The 18,731-nt window shown below is 40.7% G+C and overlaps 1 protein-coding gene across 2 annotated transcripts in view; it reads right to left on the bottom strand.

Annotated features, from left to right (window-relative positions):
• Positions 1-16,301, bottom strand: part of wwox (WW domain containing oxidoreductase) — a 136,927-nt gene extending 120,626 nt beyond the window's left edge. For both annotated transcript variants that reach the window (XR_005694973.1, XM_040025444.1), the window contains exons 1-5: positions 15,990-16,301; positions 13,759-13,823; positions 13,426-13,483; positions 13,155-13,324; positions 4,493-4,599 (exon numbers count right to left, since the gene is read on the bottom strand). Coding sequence is in view for 1 of the 2 variants with exons in the window: in XM_040025444.1 (XP_039881378.1) it covers positions 4,493-4,599; positions 13,155-13,324; positions 13,426-13,483; positions 13,759-13,823; positions 15,990-16,096 (507 nt within the window). In the remaining variant the exon portion in view is untranslated. The remainder of the gene's footprint in view (positions 1-4,492; positions 4,600-13,154; positions 13,325-13,425; positions 13,484-13,758; positions 13,824-15,989) is intronic.
• Between the last annotated feature and the right edge of the window lie 2,430 nt (positions 16,302-18,731).

Here is an 18,731-nt window from a genome sequence, read left to right as displayed (position 1 = left end):
AGGCGCAGCCAAGTGGCGGAGGGCTTTCGCTTTGGTGGCCTCAGAATCTCATCTCTGATTTTTGCGGATGATGTGGTTCTGTTGGCTTCATCGGGTGAGGGCCTCCAGCTCGCACTGGAACGGTTCGCAGCCGAGTGTGAAGCAACGGGAATGAGGATCAGCACCTCCAAATCTGAGGCCATGGTTCTCAGCCGGAAAAGGGTGGAGTGCCCACTCCGGGTCGGGGATGAGTTCCTGCCCCAAGTAGAGGAGTTCAAGTATCTCGGGGTCTTGTTCGTGAGTGATGGGAGAAGGGAGCCGGAGATCGACAGACGGATTGGGGCTGCACCTGCAGTAATGCAGACGCTGCACCGGTCCGTCGTGGTGAAGAGGGAGCTGAGTGTAAAAGCGAAGCTCTCAATTTACCGGTCGATCTACGTCCCTACCCTCACCTATGGCCACGAGCTGTGGGTAGTGACCGAAAGAACGAGATCGCGGATACAAGCGGCAGAAATGAGCTTCCTCCGAAGGGTGGCTGGCCTCTCCCTTAGAGATAGGGTGAGAAGTTCGTAGTAGTTCGTAGAAGTTCGAGTAGAGCCGCTGCTGCTCCACATCGAAAGGAGCCAGCTGAGGTGGTTCGGGCATCTGACAAGGATGCCCCCTGGGCACCTCCTGGGTGAGGTGTTCCAGGCATGTCCCACCGGGAGGAGGCCCCGGGGCAGACGCAGGACACGCTGGAGAGATTATATCTCTCGGCTGGCCTGGGAACGCCTTGGTGTTCCCCCGGATAAGCTGGAGGAGGTGGCTGGGGAGAGGGAGGTCTGGGCCTCTTTGCTTAGGCTGCTGCCCCCGCGACCCGGCCTCGGATAAAGCGGATGAAGATGGATGGATGGATAGTGTTAACATACTACACAGGTCAATGACTAGATTTTTTTACATTTTCATTGTAAGTGGGCTAAAGCAGTTAATTAAAAGTAGTCTAACATAAACATAAATGTAAATGCTGTAATTTGATTATTTTAATAAACCATGTAACTTGGATGGATTAGATGGTGGCGTGACCACAGTGCACACGTCTGATGTCGCTCACAGTGGTCCAAGGGATCGCTCAGGGAGTTTGTGTGTTCGCTCAGACACATTAAAAATTAGAGGGACGATTGATGTTTAGTCTATTCTGTAAATATATTATTTTTAAACTTGTTTTTAATCATCCTATTTAATATTACTGTCAATTACGTATGCTCACTATAGCAACAATGTCAAATCCAGTTTTAAAAGCAGCAACAACAACAAAAAGATTCCAGACTCAAAGCTCCAAAAGAGTAGTTTGAATGGGTGGGTGGCATCATAGTGTCTACAGGAACTGGTGTGCATGACTCAAACGATTTTGGCACCACAAATATAACTGTTGATGCATATCTTTATTATCATGCTTAACTCTTGTGCATTTTCTCCTTCTGCCTTCCCATGTCCTTCTGTTCTACCTCCAGTTCCCATCTGCTGCTTATTCCCTTGGTTTTACTGTGGCTTCATCACAGTAAAGACAGCCCCCTTTGAACCCTATAAAGGCAACCAGCATCAGGCTTATTGTAAAACACAATCATAAGGTAAATGTTTATCCCCTCTCTGCCACTCTAAACTCCCCTAATGAGCCTGCTGGAGGGGTTTCACCTCACAGCTCAAATAGAGGCAGAGAAAACAGCACATTCAACTCGGATTAGGACTGCATAGGAGACGCCGCTAAAGTCTAATCGGGAAAACAGTAACGAGCAATAACAAAGTTTTTAAAAAAAAAAAAAAGAAAAGAAAGAAAGAAAACTAATAAAAAGAAAGTAGGAAAAAAAACAAGCAATATAATCACTAAAGTGCCAAACAAGCTCTACAACATAAAGCATTAATGACTGAAGAGTTAAATATGAAGCAGAAGTTCAGGAGCCACTCTTGGGAGAATACATTATGATTGGCTGGGAAGGATGAGCCCTCCGACCCTGCTCTTCCTGCCTGTTCTGACCTGCCCCATTATCCATCAGCGACCCCACTATTATACCTACTGTCGGTACACGGCGCCACGCTGAACCACACCACCCTGCGCTGCGAGCGAGCCATCACTCTCACCCCTGAACAGCAACGCGAGCCCACACGCAGAGAAAGAGAAAGTACAGCGTAATAGTAAGCAGGTAGTTAGAGGTCAGAGGTGCTGCGCAATCGGGACAGCAGTTCCACTCCTGGCAGCCAGAGCGGAACTCTGAGAGGGACCTGGAAGTAGATATGATGACCTTTTGTACAGAGGACCCCAAAATATACCCTCTTATCAAAATGACCTTAACATAGGAGCATGGGAAGGTAAGCACAGCCCATCCATCATCTTAAAGATTAATCCTCCTCTCTATTCTTCTCCTGAATCTATTAATAATGTCGCCAGAAGGGGGAATTTGCAGCAAAGATTTATTCTGATATTGTGACTTTTATTCATTAGCCTATAACAAGGGGGATTCCTTGAAAAGGAAATATAGAGTGGGCTTAGGGAATGCTAATTCTCCATTCCAGCTCTATTTGAACTATACCAACCCCTATTAACTCAGTCATTAATTTTGCTGACAATCTGCATATGCTACATGCCAATGTACAACCAAAAAGAAGGAAGATTAGCATTTATGGCACATAGGTCACAGCTGTTTATTCTTTAAAAGCAATCCTGGGCAGCGTCCATTTGTTAATTTACTAACATGGATAACTCTGTGGCAGGTGTGAAGCTTTAAAAAAAAAAATCAATTTGACAACAAAATCTGGTGCTTGGATCAGAGCTTTTCCTCACTCATTTAGTCAAAGTACTGGATTTCACAGAGTGGAGCAGCACTGACAGCCCCAGGGGCATACTTCAATTAGAGACTTTGGTGAGTTTAAACACTGCAGATCTACTCCCGCTCAAAGGCATTTGTCTCCCTCCCCCTCGCTTTTCCTCTCTCTCCCTCGTTTCCTCCTTCTCTCTTCATATCTACGCTGAGCACCCACTCTCCGTCTTCTTCAAGTCCTGCTCTCTGTAATCAACTCAGTGCTAATGGCTTATTCTTTCTGCTCCAGCACCCACATTTCACTTGTTTATTTTCCCACACTCGTAAATCTGGGGACATGTCACAAGCGCAGCGATATTAGAGCAATAATCTCAGGTAATTATCAGATGCCCTCTCACTTTTTCTCCCTCTCCCTCTCTCCATTTAACACTCTCTCTACTGCTTTAAAGAGAGACACTCATTCAGAAGTTTTTTTGACTGCTCCTGTGAAATGTGGAAGCGGGGTTTGAAGCTTTAAATAAGCACACTCTTATAAAATAAAAGGCCTCTATTTGTAGCAGAGCCCTAAACAGGTAGGTTATGCAGTAATCTAAATTATAAATGTTATGCTTGACACAATTTGCACTTGTGAAGCTCCAAGTCCCGTATTTGTTTGAGCTTTATAATCTAAAACATCCAGTTAACACAAACACTCTTTAAACTATTATGTCGCAAACACAGTACATTCCACAAACCACAGCAAAAAGTAACCCATGGTTCAAGACCGGGAGGCGGCTCATATCCGCGGGACACGTGGGGCTGTGTCAGGAAGGACATCAGAGGTAAAAATTTGTGCCAAATCAAACATGCGGGTCCAGCCACTGAGGCAATCTCTTAAGAATAAGGGAAGAGCCAAAATAAGTTTTATAGTCAACAAAAAATTTCAATTTTTTATTTTCTTTAAATATGTTTCAGTGTTATTATTGTATGAACTCCACAGAAAATGACAACATGTATTATTGAACATCATCCTGCTGCTCCCTGCCACACATTGTGCAAAATTGTACATTTATTAAGTTGTTTATATTTTACTATATCTTAGTACTTTTAAAAAAAACAATTTTAGTATTTGTTCTAGTTATTTCTACTGTTTTATCTACTGTTTAGTCATATTCTGCATATACCGAGACCCAAAAAAATTGCTTTGCTTATATCACATCAAATGTTTTATAAAAATTAAGCTCAGTCTGAAAATGTAGTGTCGGTGTAACAACAATAGGTTTTTTGGTTTGGGACCATTTTTTTCCACGGACAAGCCCTTTTTGGTGTGCTTCGGACTGTTTTGATCCCCATCCCGGGAAGCCTGAAATATCAAGTGTGCATGGCCAAGATACTGAAGCTGAAGTTGTATCCATTGCGGAGGGAGTGCAACTGCGATTTGTGTGTGAATGGGTGAGAATTTGGTTTAAATTTGGTAAAAAAGTGCTTTAAGTGATCGGTAAGGCAAGAAAGGCACTACAGAAATCCCAGTCCATGTATGCTCACTAATACACGAGTGTGGCTCACTGATGTTTAACAGCTTATTCTGTCTAAACCTCAATAAGGAAGTTACTATAAGTCGGTTTATTGTTGGCGTCTTTTTATAGGATTTGTTTTTGTTTGAGAAAGATGTTGTAACTTAACCACACTTTCCAGCTTTTAGAGCTCCAAGAAAACAGGGGATTACTTAGACTGTCACTTACCCACTCTTCCTGAATGAGGCTCACCGCCTTGTTGGCACGGGTCAGGTTTCGACAAGCCAGGATCACATGGGCGCCATGAAGAGCAAAAGACCTGGCTGTCTCAAAGCCTGAGATGGGAGACAGACGGACAGGAAGACAGGGAGACATAGACATGAGAAAAAGTCTACAGGCAAGCAATGCCTCAAAGATGAGGGTTTTTTTTATTCTAAAGATAACTTCAGATCCCCATCAATTTTTTCATATAATTTATTTCATTGAGTAACCCAGTGGTCTAGTGGAGTTAATCATTTCTCTCTGAAGTGATGAAACTGATTGAATTATTGTGGTTCACGACTTCTTCCTCTCGTCTTAGATAAAGTTTTGGATCTGACCGCCAACTCTCAATGAGGTATCGCCGCTCGCTTAGAGTCAGAAAAACGGAGGCTGTTGTTAATCACGTTAATAATTACGGCAGTAATTATGAAAACACGGGTCGTAACTGAACTAAATGAGCAATCGAACAGACATGACATTCACACTGAACCTTGGCGTGATATTTCAGGCACATCAAAGGGCCTCTGATAAGGACATTTCTCCCATGAAACGAGGTCCGCCGATATGCGCAGAATTTATCAGTCCAAGACTACTTCATGGCTCCATCCAAATCATGTAGTCACGATAAAACTGACAAAAACTGAAGATAGAGGGAGAGAAGTTCATTTCTAAATTACAAGTCTAAATGGGTCATTTCATCCCGTAGGTTGAATTAATTTATGAGATTAACTTTCTTTCCTTCACCGTATTTTTATTTCCTTTGACATTTACTACCCTTCATGTGTCACAGAAAAGTTCAAGAGCACAGAGTCGTGTCATATTTTTAATCCTACTTCTATATACAAACCTGTGTGCATGTATATACATATATACACACACACACAAGCACTTATCCACATGCAGTATGAGAGTCCTGACTGACAAAGTGAAAGGCTCAATAACTGATTGTGGCAAGAGGGTCTGAGTGGCAGAGCAGTAGGCAGAGTGTATCGGGTGGTGGATTAATATGGACTGTAATTAGATTATATGTCTTAATCTGATTTTCATTAAGAGCAAAACTGGGAGGCCTAATTGTGAGGAGAGCATTAAGGACTAATATCTATTAAAACTCAAAATTGGAGTGGGATTGGAAGCCCTTTCTGACAAGTGAAGCATGGAATGAAATTATATGACACCTTATTAGGTGTAATGGAGGGGACTGTGACTGTGAGCGGAGATCATTTCACTCACAGGAAATGGAAATGAAAATAAAAACAGCATGACAGAAAAAACAAGCAGAGTGACTGGTGGGGTAAAAATAGGCTTTGAATCCAAATGAGCGGCGGCGGGCTTTAGAAAATGAATGTTAGCGTAACCTCTGAGTGTCACGCAAAGTGTCTGCGTTTTCACTTCGGCATAATCTGAACACTGCTTTTAAAATTGATAAAAATCATACGGATGTGTGCGAAATGATTTTTATATTTTTTTTCCCCACAAACGCAGCTTCATTTAAAGGCATTTTTTCCGGTCTTTATAAATTGGACAAGACTACTGGCTTCTGGTAAACAACAACACCTCACACCGACTGGTTGTGTGTACAAAGCATGAAAGTGAAATTAATCGACACCAGTGTTTTCCATAATGGGGAACAAATTAGAATATGGCAGCGACAACAGCAGCAGCGCCGAAGCCATGTATTTGCAATGACAAATAACAAGGGCTTGACATTAATTGTGAAATAACGAGTGTGGCGTTGCTGTAACAGAGACTCCCCGCCCTCTTGCCCGTGTTACCGGTGGAGAGGGCCGCGACGAAATTAGTTCCTGGTCAGGTGTACAACAAAGGGAGCCTGTTTCAGCATTGTATGCTGATGGTGGAACATGACAAGAGGTCAGACAGGGGTTTCTTTTGCGCTGGTGGATCGACAAACGCCATAAGCTGTTTTACAGCGCGCGGCAGGCCCGCTTGGATGTGATGCTCACCCAGATTTTTCTGTCTAAACAGATGTAGTAGCTGCAGAGGTTTACAGAGAAGAGTCTGTAGATGGGGGGGGAAGTTTCTTTGAATATGTTTATGTTCAATCTCAAGCTTTATAAAGTAGCAAGAATGCACTACATGGCTCAGCTATTGTTGAAAATGTGTTTTACTGTAATGTATAAAATGCATAAAAATGTGTAAAATGTCCATTAAGCTGTGAATGCTCTTCATGGTACATTAGGATCCTGGCCCTACTGATATCCCCCAATAATGAGTGTGATTTAGTGATTTCACGCTTTGTTTGTCCTCCCTGGCCCACTGCCCCTCTCTGGATCCCCCTCGTACACAGGTGTATTGGCTCAATGTAATGAGATCATTACCAGCCTCGTCAGTAAACGTGTTTATTTGGCAAACGGAGCCGCCTGCTCCTTCCCTCTCTTGATCTGCATCCAAAGAGGCATTTAACTAAAATAAGCTCTGCAGTACAATTGGGCAAACAGAAGTCGGTTCAGATCATTACAAGACCTGTGGGTAAACATGTCGGGTTCCCACAATCCCCCTTTTCCAGAGCTGGTCGAAAGACCATGAGAGAAAAAAAAACATGATTATGAACAGAGTACATATCGCCCAAACTCATCATTGAGTTACAAGGTGTTTTTAACTGAAATTGCATTTGGGCTATTTATGAGGCAATTAATAAACATGATAAGTATGGTTTTTATTATTATGTTTATTGCTGTTTATTTCTGTCTTCTGTTTGATTTATTTTAGTTGGTAAAGCGTTTAGAAATTTGTAGATTTTGTAACAACTTGCCACAATCACCTTCATGTGACCCGACACTGCACTGTTACACGGCTTTATCCCACGTGCCCATCTCATCCCAGTTACTATAGATATTATATAACACATGCAGTATGTTTCTAAAAACAATAAGTTAATAAGCACCATCTATTTCACTTTTCAACATAACTGTGATATACATAAACAGATATTCATATTCTATATTTCACACATTTTATTCTATTTTTCACAGTGAGGTGAATTCAACAGAAAACAACAGAAAAATTATTTGACTGTCAACTAATTATTTGAGCTCTAGTCCAAATATTAGTCCAAAACAAATCTTTAATCTCCTAGAACCTGGCGTCCACATACATGGACATCACATTTTGGGTTATTTAGACCAAAATACTCAATTTTGCTCTACAAGGGCCTGATATCCACTTACGAGGACATTATAGTGTTTTTGTTCTATCAAAATTGTAAATGAATATCCTCATATGTGGCTCTCATTTTTCTCAGACACAAAAATTAGGTAAAAAGAAAAAAAAAAATCTGGTAATTCTTTGTTTTTACATTCATCGGGTCCCGATCAGCCTAAATATCAAAGAGAAATTAAAAATGCATGCCGTGGAACAGTTCGGGTCTTAGGAGGTTAATATATGCATGTGTATCTAAGAAAGCAAAGAGTGGCCGGATTTGAGAGACATCTTCAAACTCCTGACCATCTCTGATGTGATGAGTGCACCTGTTCCTGCGGTTACCGTGTATTTCTTGCCCAAGAAGTGAAGAAGGGGACAACTCCCCCGCTCTTTCTGACTTTTAAGATCCCCTCTAATTCCCCTCCATTAGTCCAAGAGGAGGGAGATGTCACCCCAAAAGTGGAATGTATGGTTAGTAATTACAGCCCAAGGTTGAGCTGTTCCAGGTGAGAGCACTGGAGTGGTTCTATTACCCCTCCCTATCCCCTCCTGGCTCCCCCACCACCCCCACTACCACCTCACCAGCCATGCAGCCCTATCTAGCACCCGCCTACCCACCCACCCAGCCACCAACCCCCCTTTTCTTTCTCTGACCCTCTGTGTCAACCTCCAACTCCCAACACAATCTTTCATCATGGCCTCACAACACACTGGACACTCCTGGTCCTCCAGCAGTCAGCCTCACAGAGCGAGGAAGGAGGACAGTACAGCTGATAAACACATAGCGCACCAAATCACAAACGTGTACAATGATAAACACAAACCCCAGAGGCCTGCTCATGCACACATAGCTGCTGAGCATTAGGGCTATTTTCATCACTGTCATCAAAATCCCCCCCGCATTCCCCCGTCATGTAACTTTCATCCCCCTCATCATGTGCAGACTGTAAACTCGATAGGTCTATAAACTACTTGACTACACACAATAACCCAATGCCCCTTCATTTTATTTTACCTACAGCCTTTAAGCACATATATGTATTCCATCCTCTCTTTCTCTAACCACTTCAGTTCCATTATATTAGAGCTGTAATCATTATTGAACCCTGCTAGCCTCCAGCATTATACTCTCTGCACGTTACACCAGTTTGGGTCTGCAAAGCAAATTTCATCTAAGGTTAATAAAGTTGAATAATTTGACTAACCAACCGGAACTGCTTCTTATTACGTAGCCAATAAACACATTCATCAGTGAGAACATGAAATGCCCGATGAAAAAAATAAAAAATAAAACTTCCCTTTGATTTCCTCGGCGGTTCAGTTCACAAGTTGATACGGAGAAGGCAGCGCAGGACACTGGCCGGCCATTCACCCGGTGGACACACACACACACACACACACACAATGAAGACTTAATATAAACACAGATGCACTCTGGATGTCATCTAAACCACACGTAGTCACTGAGAGATGCTCAGAGACAAAAACACACACACACACAGACACCACACACCATCCTCACCAGGAACATCTTTTTATCCATCTAATTCCTCCCACTATGAATAATGCATTTCCCTCCTTACTGAGGCTTGGGTTTAACGCATCGCTGCACGGGTCTTTAAGGAGGTCCTTATTCATAAACAGTAGTGCAGTAAATACCAGAGCTTTGCAACCAATTTAATGGCAGTTATGCTTAACAAATCTGCCTCAATCTAATGATCAGCCACAAAGCTAGGCTATGGGTTTAATCTGCACACAGAGGCTCCCGCAGCTCTGCGACTCACTGAATATGCTTAGGGATCTCTCCATCCAGAGAGAGGAGAGCACCAGCCTGACACTTAATCCTCACAACACAACACTGGGATCAACACAACTATGGAACATTGTTAGTCTTTCATGAATAAGAATAACATTGAAAGTCCTAAAACACTGCAGAGACAATGCATAGAGAGACTAAAACATTACGAAGCGCTCCTTTTTTAAATCCTTGCTATTCCCCGTCTGGACATCCTAAGTCTTTTCTGCTTCTTATTCCTACATTGACCCTGCACCTTAACAAGAAGACCACGCGGAATTTAGTGCATGCATTTAGACTGAGTAAAGCTTTGCAACTGTATGCACTGCTCAACAGCAAGACTCTCCATAGAAGGTGCAAAAAGTTCAGGTATGAAACACGTCAACACTGAAAAGCAGAATAAATAAAAACTTAATTTCAAACTCATAATTTCACTTACTGAATAAAAAATTATAATCTGTGAGAACTTTTTGAAAAATAAAGAGATCTGCATAAGTAAAAACCACACTTGAATAAGTGTTTTCTTTCTTTTGTGCACCACACATGCTGAGCTGGACTAATTTAAAAAAAGCAGGACCATTTGAGTTGAGTAAGACAGGAGGCGGATATGTTATTTCTGACCACTATTAAACATATGTCAACAAGTCACCTGAGAGACTGATGACCCTCCCCAGGTATTTGGACACATAAATGTCCATAAAAACAGTTCCCAAAGGAGCTGTCACTGAGTAAATAAGACCACGTGCCCTGAGAGGGAAAATAGAAATACATTTTTGTGCAATGTTGTGCAGTTTTATATTTAAAAAGCAAGTATCCTCATTCTGAACCCGGTGGGGGCTAGAGACATCAGGACAATGGCCCTTTAAGGACAACTGTTCCATGGACCCCTGGCCAGTAAATAACCTGAGAGTTAGTTGATAGGGGCGAATTAGAGCCAGAGCAGTACTGTGTAATGGGGATGGATAGGAGGCTCAGGCTTGGGTCAAAGCCGCTTAGGAATCAATGCAGAGGTACAGGTGTACAACCACAGGTCTATACGAGTAAGAAAACCTTTAAAAAGAAGGAGGAGGGAGGGAGACGGAGACGAGCGGAGGGGGGGAAACAAACTACAATCATTCATTTCCATTATCACAATTAAAAATTGCCATTCGGGTTGGTACTGGTTTTTAATTTACAAAAGAAAGCAGAGAGAGGAAGACTAATGTTGTAAAGCGAGCGCAGTGATCACACTGGCAAGACAAACTGCATCACTGTCTCGCCTCCCAGCACTATTGCAGTGGAGCTTGAAGACTGGTCACAAAAACAGGAGGCGGTAATATTTCATGCATAAATAATGTTATATATGTGGTTTTCATGTTTATGTGCATTTGAAACTAAATTAAAATATTTTAATGTAAATTTTTGGAATTAATTAATATCCTACCATTACTAATAAAAATGTCACATTTCCTGTGGAGGAATTAAGCACTACAGGAATTGGAAATAGCCTTGACACTTGGATTAAAACACTACTGATGCCATTAAAATGCTAAGTGGGTCCAACCAATTGGCATAACCACATTTCACTAAAGGAATGTCAAAGGAGTACATGAGAAGTAGCAATTACTATTAGAATACTGTTAATTATAGCTGCTGCATATTTAATATGAGCAAAACAAAGGTTATGTTAATATGGGTTCTAATAAGTGTTCATGCACTATATAGTGTCAGTGTATTACCACTACTTGATGCAGTCTTTTGTGAAAAACTGCATTTTTTCCAGCATTTTTTTTTTATTAAATATATCACAACAAATGTTGAATGAGGATTATCTTTTTCATTATATAGTGTTTTTTTTTTAATTAAGGCAAAAATAAGTACATGTAAAACAGCTAATATGATAACATTTTTTAATATCAATAGCATGCACATCACAGACCTCCTGTGCCCTCTTGTGGAGAAAGCTATTAGTAATTTTCTCCATTCATCCTATACAATTATCGCTCAGGCCAAATATCGGATGTATTTTAGAACTAATCCTCTATCCGCGTCTAGTGAAAGCAATACATTTGGAATGAGAGGCTTATGCACTTTTAACCTCTGATGCCTACAGTCGTTCTGCAGCCATACATGTTCACGTTTTCTTTATTTTGATAATTATCCTTTAGTATCTGACTCACACTACACTTTGTTCTGGTAATCATAGGCATTCCCATTTTAATGTTGGCATTTTTTCAGTTCATTACACTTTATTCTGGGTACAGATTTTCTGCATTTCACATGTTCATGTGCATTTTCCTTTGATGGATTTCATAGTAAAATTATTACTTTTTTAACTATAAGTAGAAGTAATCCTAACCCAAAACATTTAAAAAATAATAATTTCTTGCTAATAATGTTTTGATGGATGTCAGTTATATTTTTAATTGATGTTTGTTGTGAGTCTTAATTCAAAAACAAAGAAAAAGAAAAATAGGTTGAACAGATCTTGGTTTAGTGACGGTCACAGGTTTAATGGAAATACAGTCATCAGAGGTCATTTGATACAAGCCAATTATTATTATTAATATTATTATTATTATTATTATTATTAAGTGCTGAAACTGCCTATTGATCAGCTAACGAGTGTCTATTGTGTGTGGCAAGAATCTGAACCTCTTGAGACCTGAGCTCTTTTTAATTTCCCCTAAATTTGGGGCATTAGCTGGACCCAGTAAGTATAAAAACTAAGCATCATCTTTGAACAGAAACTCTTTTTTTAATTAAGAAAAAAACTGTATGTCCTCATATGGGTGCAATGGGTTTATATTACAGAGAAACACAATAAAGTCACCATTGTTTAAAAAAAGTATAAAACACTTTTTAAATATAAAGTGCAGTGTCCACATGAGGACGCACAGTCCCAGGAAACTAAACAATAAATCATTTTCATTTGTGTTACTTTTTAAAAACTGTGTTCTCTTAATGTGTGTAGAGATAAAAGACAGAAGAACATCAGGGTCAGGCAGGCATTTAAGTTCACAAGCTTCTTCCCTCAGTGAAGGTCCCCAGGCTGCTGTAAATCTATGTAATACAGTGCTGCCTTGCTACATCTCATATCACACACATACACAGATACACAGAGTCACACACTCCCACACACAGTGCAATTACATTGCAGGGACTTTCGTTGGGACAAAGAATTTGAATATAAAGACAATTAACGATTTTATGTTTATTTGATTTTCCTCATGCTGTCATTATCTATCTCGAACAAAGAAGCGAGTCTGAACAAATGGCCAGGACTTGTGCTAATTTAAACTAAAGGAAAGAGGAAATAAATTTGTTTCCAGACCATTATATAGTGAGCCATGCATTTGCTGGGTACAAATGGACACCATTCATTACAGTTAACAATGACATCCAATTCAGCCCTGCTAATGAACTTCAATACAGTCATGTTCGGTATTAAGGAGTGATTTGTTGAGTCTAAGTGTATCATTTTGGAGGCTAATGTTGATGAATGCCCCGTTGTGAAGAGATGGGGACATGCAAGGAGTAGAGACAGTCTTGGCAAGCACCCTTCTGTTATAGCGTAATACCATATCACCACCTAGTGGTGTCATCACAGAAACACACATTACTGCAGAGTGATGGTTCCAACTTTTCAGAACGTTTGTCAGACAAAAGAAAAAGATAAATAAACATTAAGCTCACCAATGCCCGCATTGCCTCCGGTAATGAGGACAACCTTGTCAGAGAGGTCACGACCCTGCAGGATCTCGAGAGCAGCAGTGTTTCCATCGTACCGCTTCGGCTTCACCACCACATCCTCTACTGTAAATGCATGACGTGGATCAAAATATGTGCTCCGCTTGTTAATGTGACTGAAAATGACAGAGGAAAGCAGGAATGAAAGCAGCAACGTAGTTTTATTGCAGTCAAACATTTCCACAAATATAAGGGGTTTGATCATAAGTCTTCTTACTCAATGTAAATTATCTGTCCTTTTTCATCAGTTTCCTGCTCCCAACCATATGGTAAGTCTGTAGAAAAAGACAGAGATTTATTATTCTTTAATAGAAAAAGTTTGTAAAAAAAAAAAAAAAAAAAGTGTATATACATTTCAAGCCAAAACTGAATTCTATGTCCTGTTTCATTAATTTTTTAACTGACTGCTTAGCTACTGGCCACTGCATAAAAGTTGTGTGGTTGACAATACTCCAAATAACCAAGTCCAAGTTAGAGAAATATCAAATAATCTCAGCTTTGCATACATGTGAACAATTCTCCAGGGAAAACACAAGTGAGTAAAGCAAACCTCCAGCACAACGTTTCTTCTTTCCTGTCTTGGGGTGTTCCCACTGTGTCTTCATCTCATCATGACTGTTGGCACAAACATAGAGATTAAGAGTGAATGAAAAAAAATCATTTTCTTTACAATATACAGCTGTGGTCAGTAGTGTATTTACACTCATCTTGGGCATGAATGTCACGGAAATTTAGGGATTTTAATTATTTCTTTGAACTATTTTTTTTCCAGGGTGGACTAATTATACAGTATGCATCTTTAATGCCTTTTTATATACAGGATGTATCATCACTTTGCCAAAGTCTGGAAATAGACCCAAACTGTTACCCTCAATGAGATAAAGATAAGATAGATAAGATGAAAATATTATAGAAACCTTGTGAGATATCCATATATGTTTGTAAAAAATATGTGTACATGCAAATATGCACATACATATACAAAAATGTACACATTCACACACAAGCACACATACGTGAACATAAAATACATGTATACGTGTATACACATGCAAACACAAAGACTAAAGCATGCCATGTACTGGAACCTGCTGGTACACCAGCACCACTGTCCACAGTGAAGTGAGTTTTACATCACCGTGGCCCAAGAGGGTGCCAACCAAGAAAGAAGCCACCGCTCCAGAATCGACAAGCCAATTGCCTTCTGGATAAAAGAGACAAAGATTGAGCGTTTTGATCACAATGACCAGAGGTATATTTTGAGCAGTAAATGTGGTGCTTTTAAACCTGAGAGCACTGTACCAGCTGTCACGCATGGTAGTGGTAGTATCATGTTCTGGGGCAGTTTTTTGCCAATGGTGCTGGTACAGAGGTTGGATAAACTCATCAGGAAGGTTCTGCGATGCCCCCTGGACCCAGTGCAGGTGGTGGGAGACAGAAGGAGTCTGGCCAAAATAACATCTCTGATGGTCAGCGTCTCCCACCCCATGCATGTAAATGTTGCTGAACTGCAGAGCTCCTTCAGTGACAGACTGCTGCATCCTAGATGCATGAAGGAGCGTTTCTGCAGGTCCTTCCTCCCTGCAGCTGTCAGATTGTACAATCAAAACTGCTCCCAACAAACATAGAAGTTTACATCAGCACTGTAACTTGCACTATTTTATCAACCGATTCACACTACAACCTGGGTTTGCCTCTTATCTGTAATTAAATTAATTACATTAATTTAATTTTAACAACTGTACAGTACTCTGTTTTTGGTAAACTATTGTCCTTGATGAAAAAAAAAAGTGTATGTTTCTGTTCCGTGTCCTGTTTGTTTGTATATGTGTTTTTCTTGCTGCTGTTACAACAAAATTTCCCCTTGTGGGATTGTTCTATTCTATTTTACACTGCACAAAGTGAATAATGAAGAAATACTACACCCAAATTTTTCAACTTCATGTCAAACCAGCCAAACCAGCTCCCAAACACATCAAAACTTGTTTTTTAAGAGATAAAGCAGGCTAACACTAAGGCTCTAGAATGACATTCCCAAAGCCTGACCACTAATCTACTTAAAATTTGTAGACTATGTTTAAAAGCCAGGTCTGTGCAAGGAAGCCAACCAATTTAAATGAACTCTACCAATTCTGCCAAGAAGAGTGGTCAAGTATCCAGACAGGATCTTGTTGACAGCTACCAAAAGTATGTCATTGAGCTGTTACTTGCTAAGTTTTATATATTGAACATATTTGAACCAGGAAGTAGATTTTTGACCTAGTGTGGATTTGAGAAAATCCTAAATAAATTCAAACAGTTCAAAGAAATCAGCAAAAGCCCCACATTGACTCCATGACTCCTTATGTCCAAGATGAGTGGAGATTCTGGTCGATATTGTCATGATAGCATCACAGCATCAGACAGTTGCTATAGATTTTTCAGCTGCACATCCAAAATGTACATTTCTAATGCATTATCCCATTACTGAGGAGGGTTGTGATTTTATATTTCAGCGTAAGTTTACAGCATGGCAGCTAGTGGATAGTGACACTACAGCAGGATAATTCGAGATGACAAACTCACAGACTTATCAAAGACTAACAACAATTAGCACAAACCCTACAGTGAAATAAGGACGGCACACTTTATAACACAGACTTTACAGTGTAGCTAGCAGGCTGTGTTAGCCAGGTGCTAATAGAAATGGCATGGCCCTGATGTCAGTAAGTGTTAGGACTTATACTTATACTCATACACAGACATGCTTGCTGATAGCGTTAATGGTGAGATCTCACTTACTTTGCATAGTAGACCCAACCATCTTTAGTAGACCTCTCCTCCCATCCAGGTGGTAACTCATCCTCACTATCTGTATCGTCCATACCGGCGTACTTCAGAGCTGCCATAGCTTCCAGTGAATGATGAAAATCAGAGAGAAAAATATCTGCTCTGGAGAATGAATGCAGATGTCAGAGAGCGCAGAAACACGGACACGGCGATCTTCCAGCACTTCCGCAACAACACGATGACGACTGCCGAACTGCATTTTGGGACATTGAGGCGGTAGACCATATGCTGAAGGATCCGGCTTTTTGTGATTCAAATGTTTCCGAAAAAAAGATGGCAGCCAGAAGCCAGAACTAAGTCGAAATTTCGAGTTACTGTCTCAATTTTAATATCGTTGGGTTTTGGTTTTTTTTCATAAGCTTAAAGGCTTTATGTTAGAGAACACTGGCTGGGTTTTCTCTCAGCCTTTGATCTGGATATATAAATTTTAAAGCTAGTAGGAGAATAATGTTGGGAGATGTTGGAAGTGGGCAGATAGAGCTGCTGATTTATGTAATCAGATAACTCAGGCCCACTGAGTTATCTACACAGCTAAAGTTTTCTGATTTTTTTTAATCTCCTCCAAATCCTTTTATTCTACACTAATTAATCACCTTTCCTGTCATAACTACGCTTCTGTACACTTTTCAGACATCTATCAACCAAAGAGGTCACCATGCAGTTGGGCATGTTTTACCAGTTTTACCTTTCCTGTCTATTGTAATAGAAAAGTAGCCTACAGACTATCCAAGAGGGCCAGAGGAAATCTGAACAGATGACAGCCCTAAACCTATTGGGGACAAAGGTAGCATTAAACCACCTCATTAACTAGTCAACACAGTGGAATGACACGTAACAACTAACAAAAGCGAATTAGTTAGAGCTATTCCGCCTCTAAATGTTCACATGTTTAAATAAAAACAATAAATGAGATATAAACAGGTTTCAGATATAGTTAAATTAAAAGAAATTAGTTGTGTTCTGTGTTTTTTTTCCATGCCTTGAAATTCGACAACTGCCAATGTGACCTAACCAGTACAGCTGTTCCCATCAGCTCAGTAGCTCTTTTGTATGCAAAATCTGTGGCCGTCTCTTGCTTCTCTTATTCCTGCCACTTGACCTGCCTGTTGTGTCTGTTAACCAGTTTGTGCACTTGTTACATGTGTCTTGTCCATCTGCAGAGTCTGTGTTTTCCATAGAATGGCTGTGAAATTTCTGTGGAATAGCGCACTGTTGAACTGATAATAAAAATGTAAAACAGCACAATAATCACAGTGATGTACTGAACTGTGGGATGACGTAATCTAATTTCATAAAGGATGATCCAGTACATCTTATACAAAAGGAGATAAAGAAAAGGAAACACTAAAACACTTGATCCCTAAAGGATTTAGCGGGACTGTGCCTCAAAGTCTGTGGATATGGAGACAGGGATTAGGCCATATAGCCTCAGAACAAGGTGTTTAATTCCTGTTTCAAGTTTCAATATGTTTTGGTCAAGCTCTGGTGCTACTCCAACAACAGCGCCAAGAGCAACAATTAGGATTTATAAGGAGCTATTGGCAGGGAAAGAGAGATTTTGTATGCCCATTGCATGAAACGTTGCAGTTTGGAAGGAGGCCCGTGTTGCCCTAGCCCAGACTGCACCACCCAAAGAATGTCTTGAAAACAGTTCCAGGCAGCCTGCCTCTAACAAAGATTCAGGTCAGAAAATGTGGTTGTTCTCTGATAATATCTAGATGAAACTTCCCAGGACCATTTTAAGAGACCATCACCCATCTTTCAGTGTTTCCCAGTTAAAACATAGATCATGTAGTGCACTGTTCCCCGTTTCCAAACCCTTCCACCTGATTGTTTCATAATTTGCCTTCACTGTCCAATGTCGGATGTGCACTGCCACAGCCACTACTCAGTGGAAGGGGTAGTGACCGTGGCCAACTTATCTTTGTTGCCAGCCAGTCATTGCCATCTTCAGCATCATTCACTAATGCGTTTCCCCCTGCGCAGCAGCTCTATATTCAAAATCGTTTGTCCGATAAATCCACACAGCCACACTCCTATCTGTATACTCTCCACTCAGCCACTTGGTTATTCACTCCCCATTGCTTTCCGCCTTCCACCTCCCAGAGAACTTGATAGGTTTGTAGCTTAAACCTATTCGCTGGAACGTTGAAGACAATTTAATTACACAGCAAAAGCAAGACACGAGTAGGCAAAGTTCTTTATGTTTCTCGTTCACGGGAGAGAACTGGACAAATGCCGTCCCTTCGCTTGACCCCAGTTGCTCTCGTCCGCTCCCCCGTAACACTGCTCTTTTATTGAGGTTACATGAATATAAATAGGATCTTTAACATATGATGTCTACATACACACAAAGAGTACCTTGCCTGTGCGTTGTGTAAGTATGTGTGTGTGTGTGTGTGTGTGGGGGGGGGGGGGGGGTCAGTGTGTGACCCAATAAACGACTTCCCTAAACCTGCTGGTCTGGAAGGCCAGCAGTTCATCTAAACAAAAGGCACTTAGACTTAAACAGATATACGTGTGTTTGCTATACCATATATCAGTAAGAGCAGATATAACCTCTCTCCTGATTGTGTGTGCATGCCAGAGTGCTCTGGGAGGCACACAGAGTCTCCACAGACTACTAAGGATCAAACCTCTACCAACATGACATTGATTATAAAACTCTAAGCATATATGAGTAGATATTTCTAA

Source organism: Simochromis diagramma, unplaced genomic scaffold (assembly GCF_900408965.1).
Source record: "Simochromis diagramma unplaced genomic scaffold, fSimDia1.1 OVJJ01000293.1, whole genome shotgun sequence".
In the NCBI taxonomy this organism is placed as follows: Eukaryota; Metazoa; Chordata; class Actinopteri; order Cichliformes; family Cichlidae; genus Simochromis; species Simochromis diagramma.
This window is presented reverse-complemented; position numbering and strand designations above follow the sequence as displayed.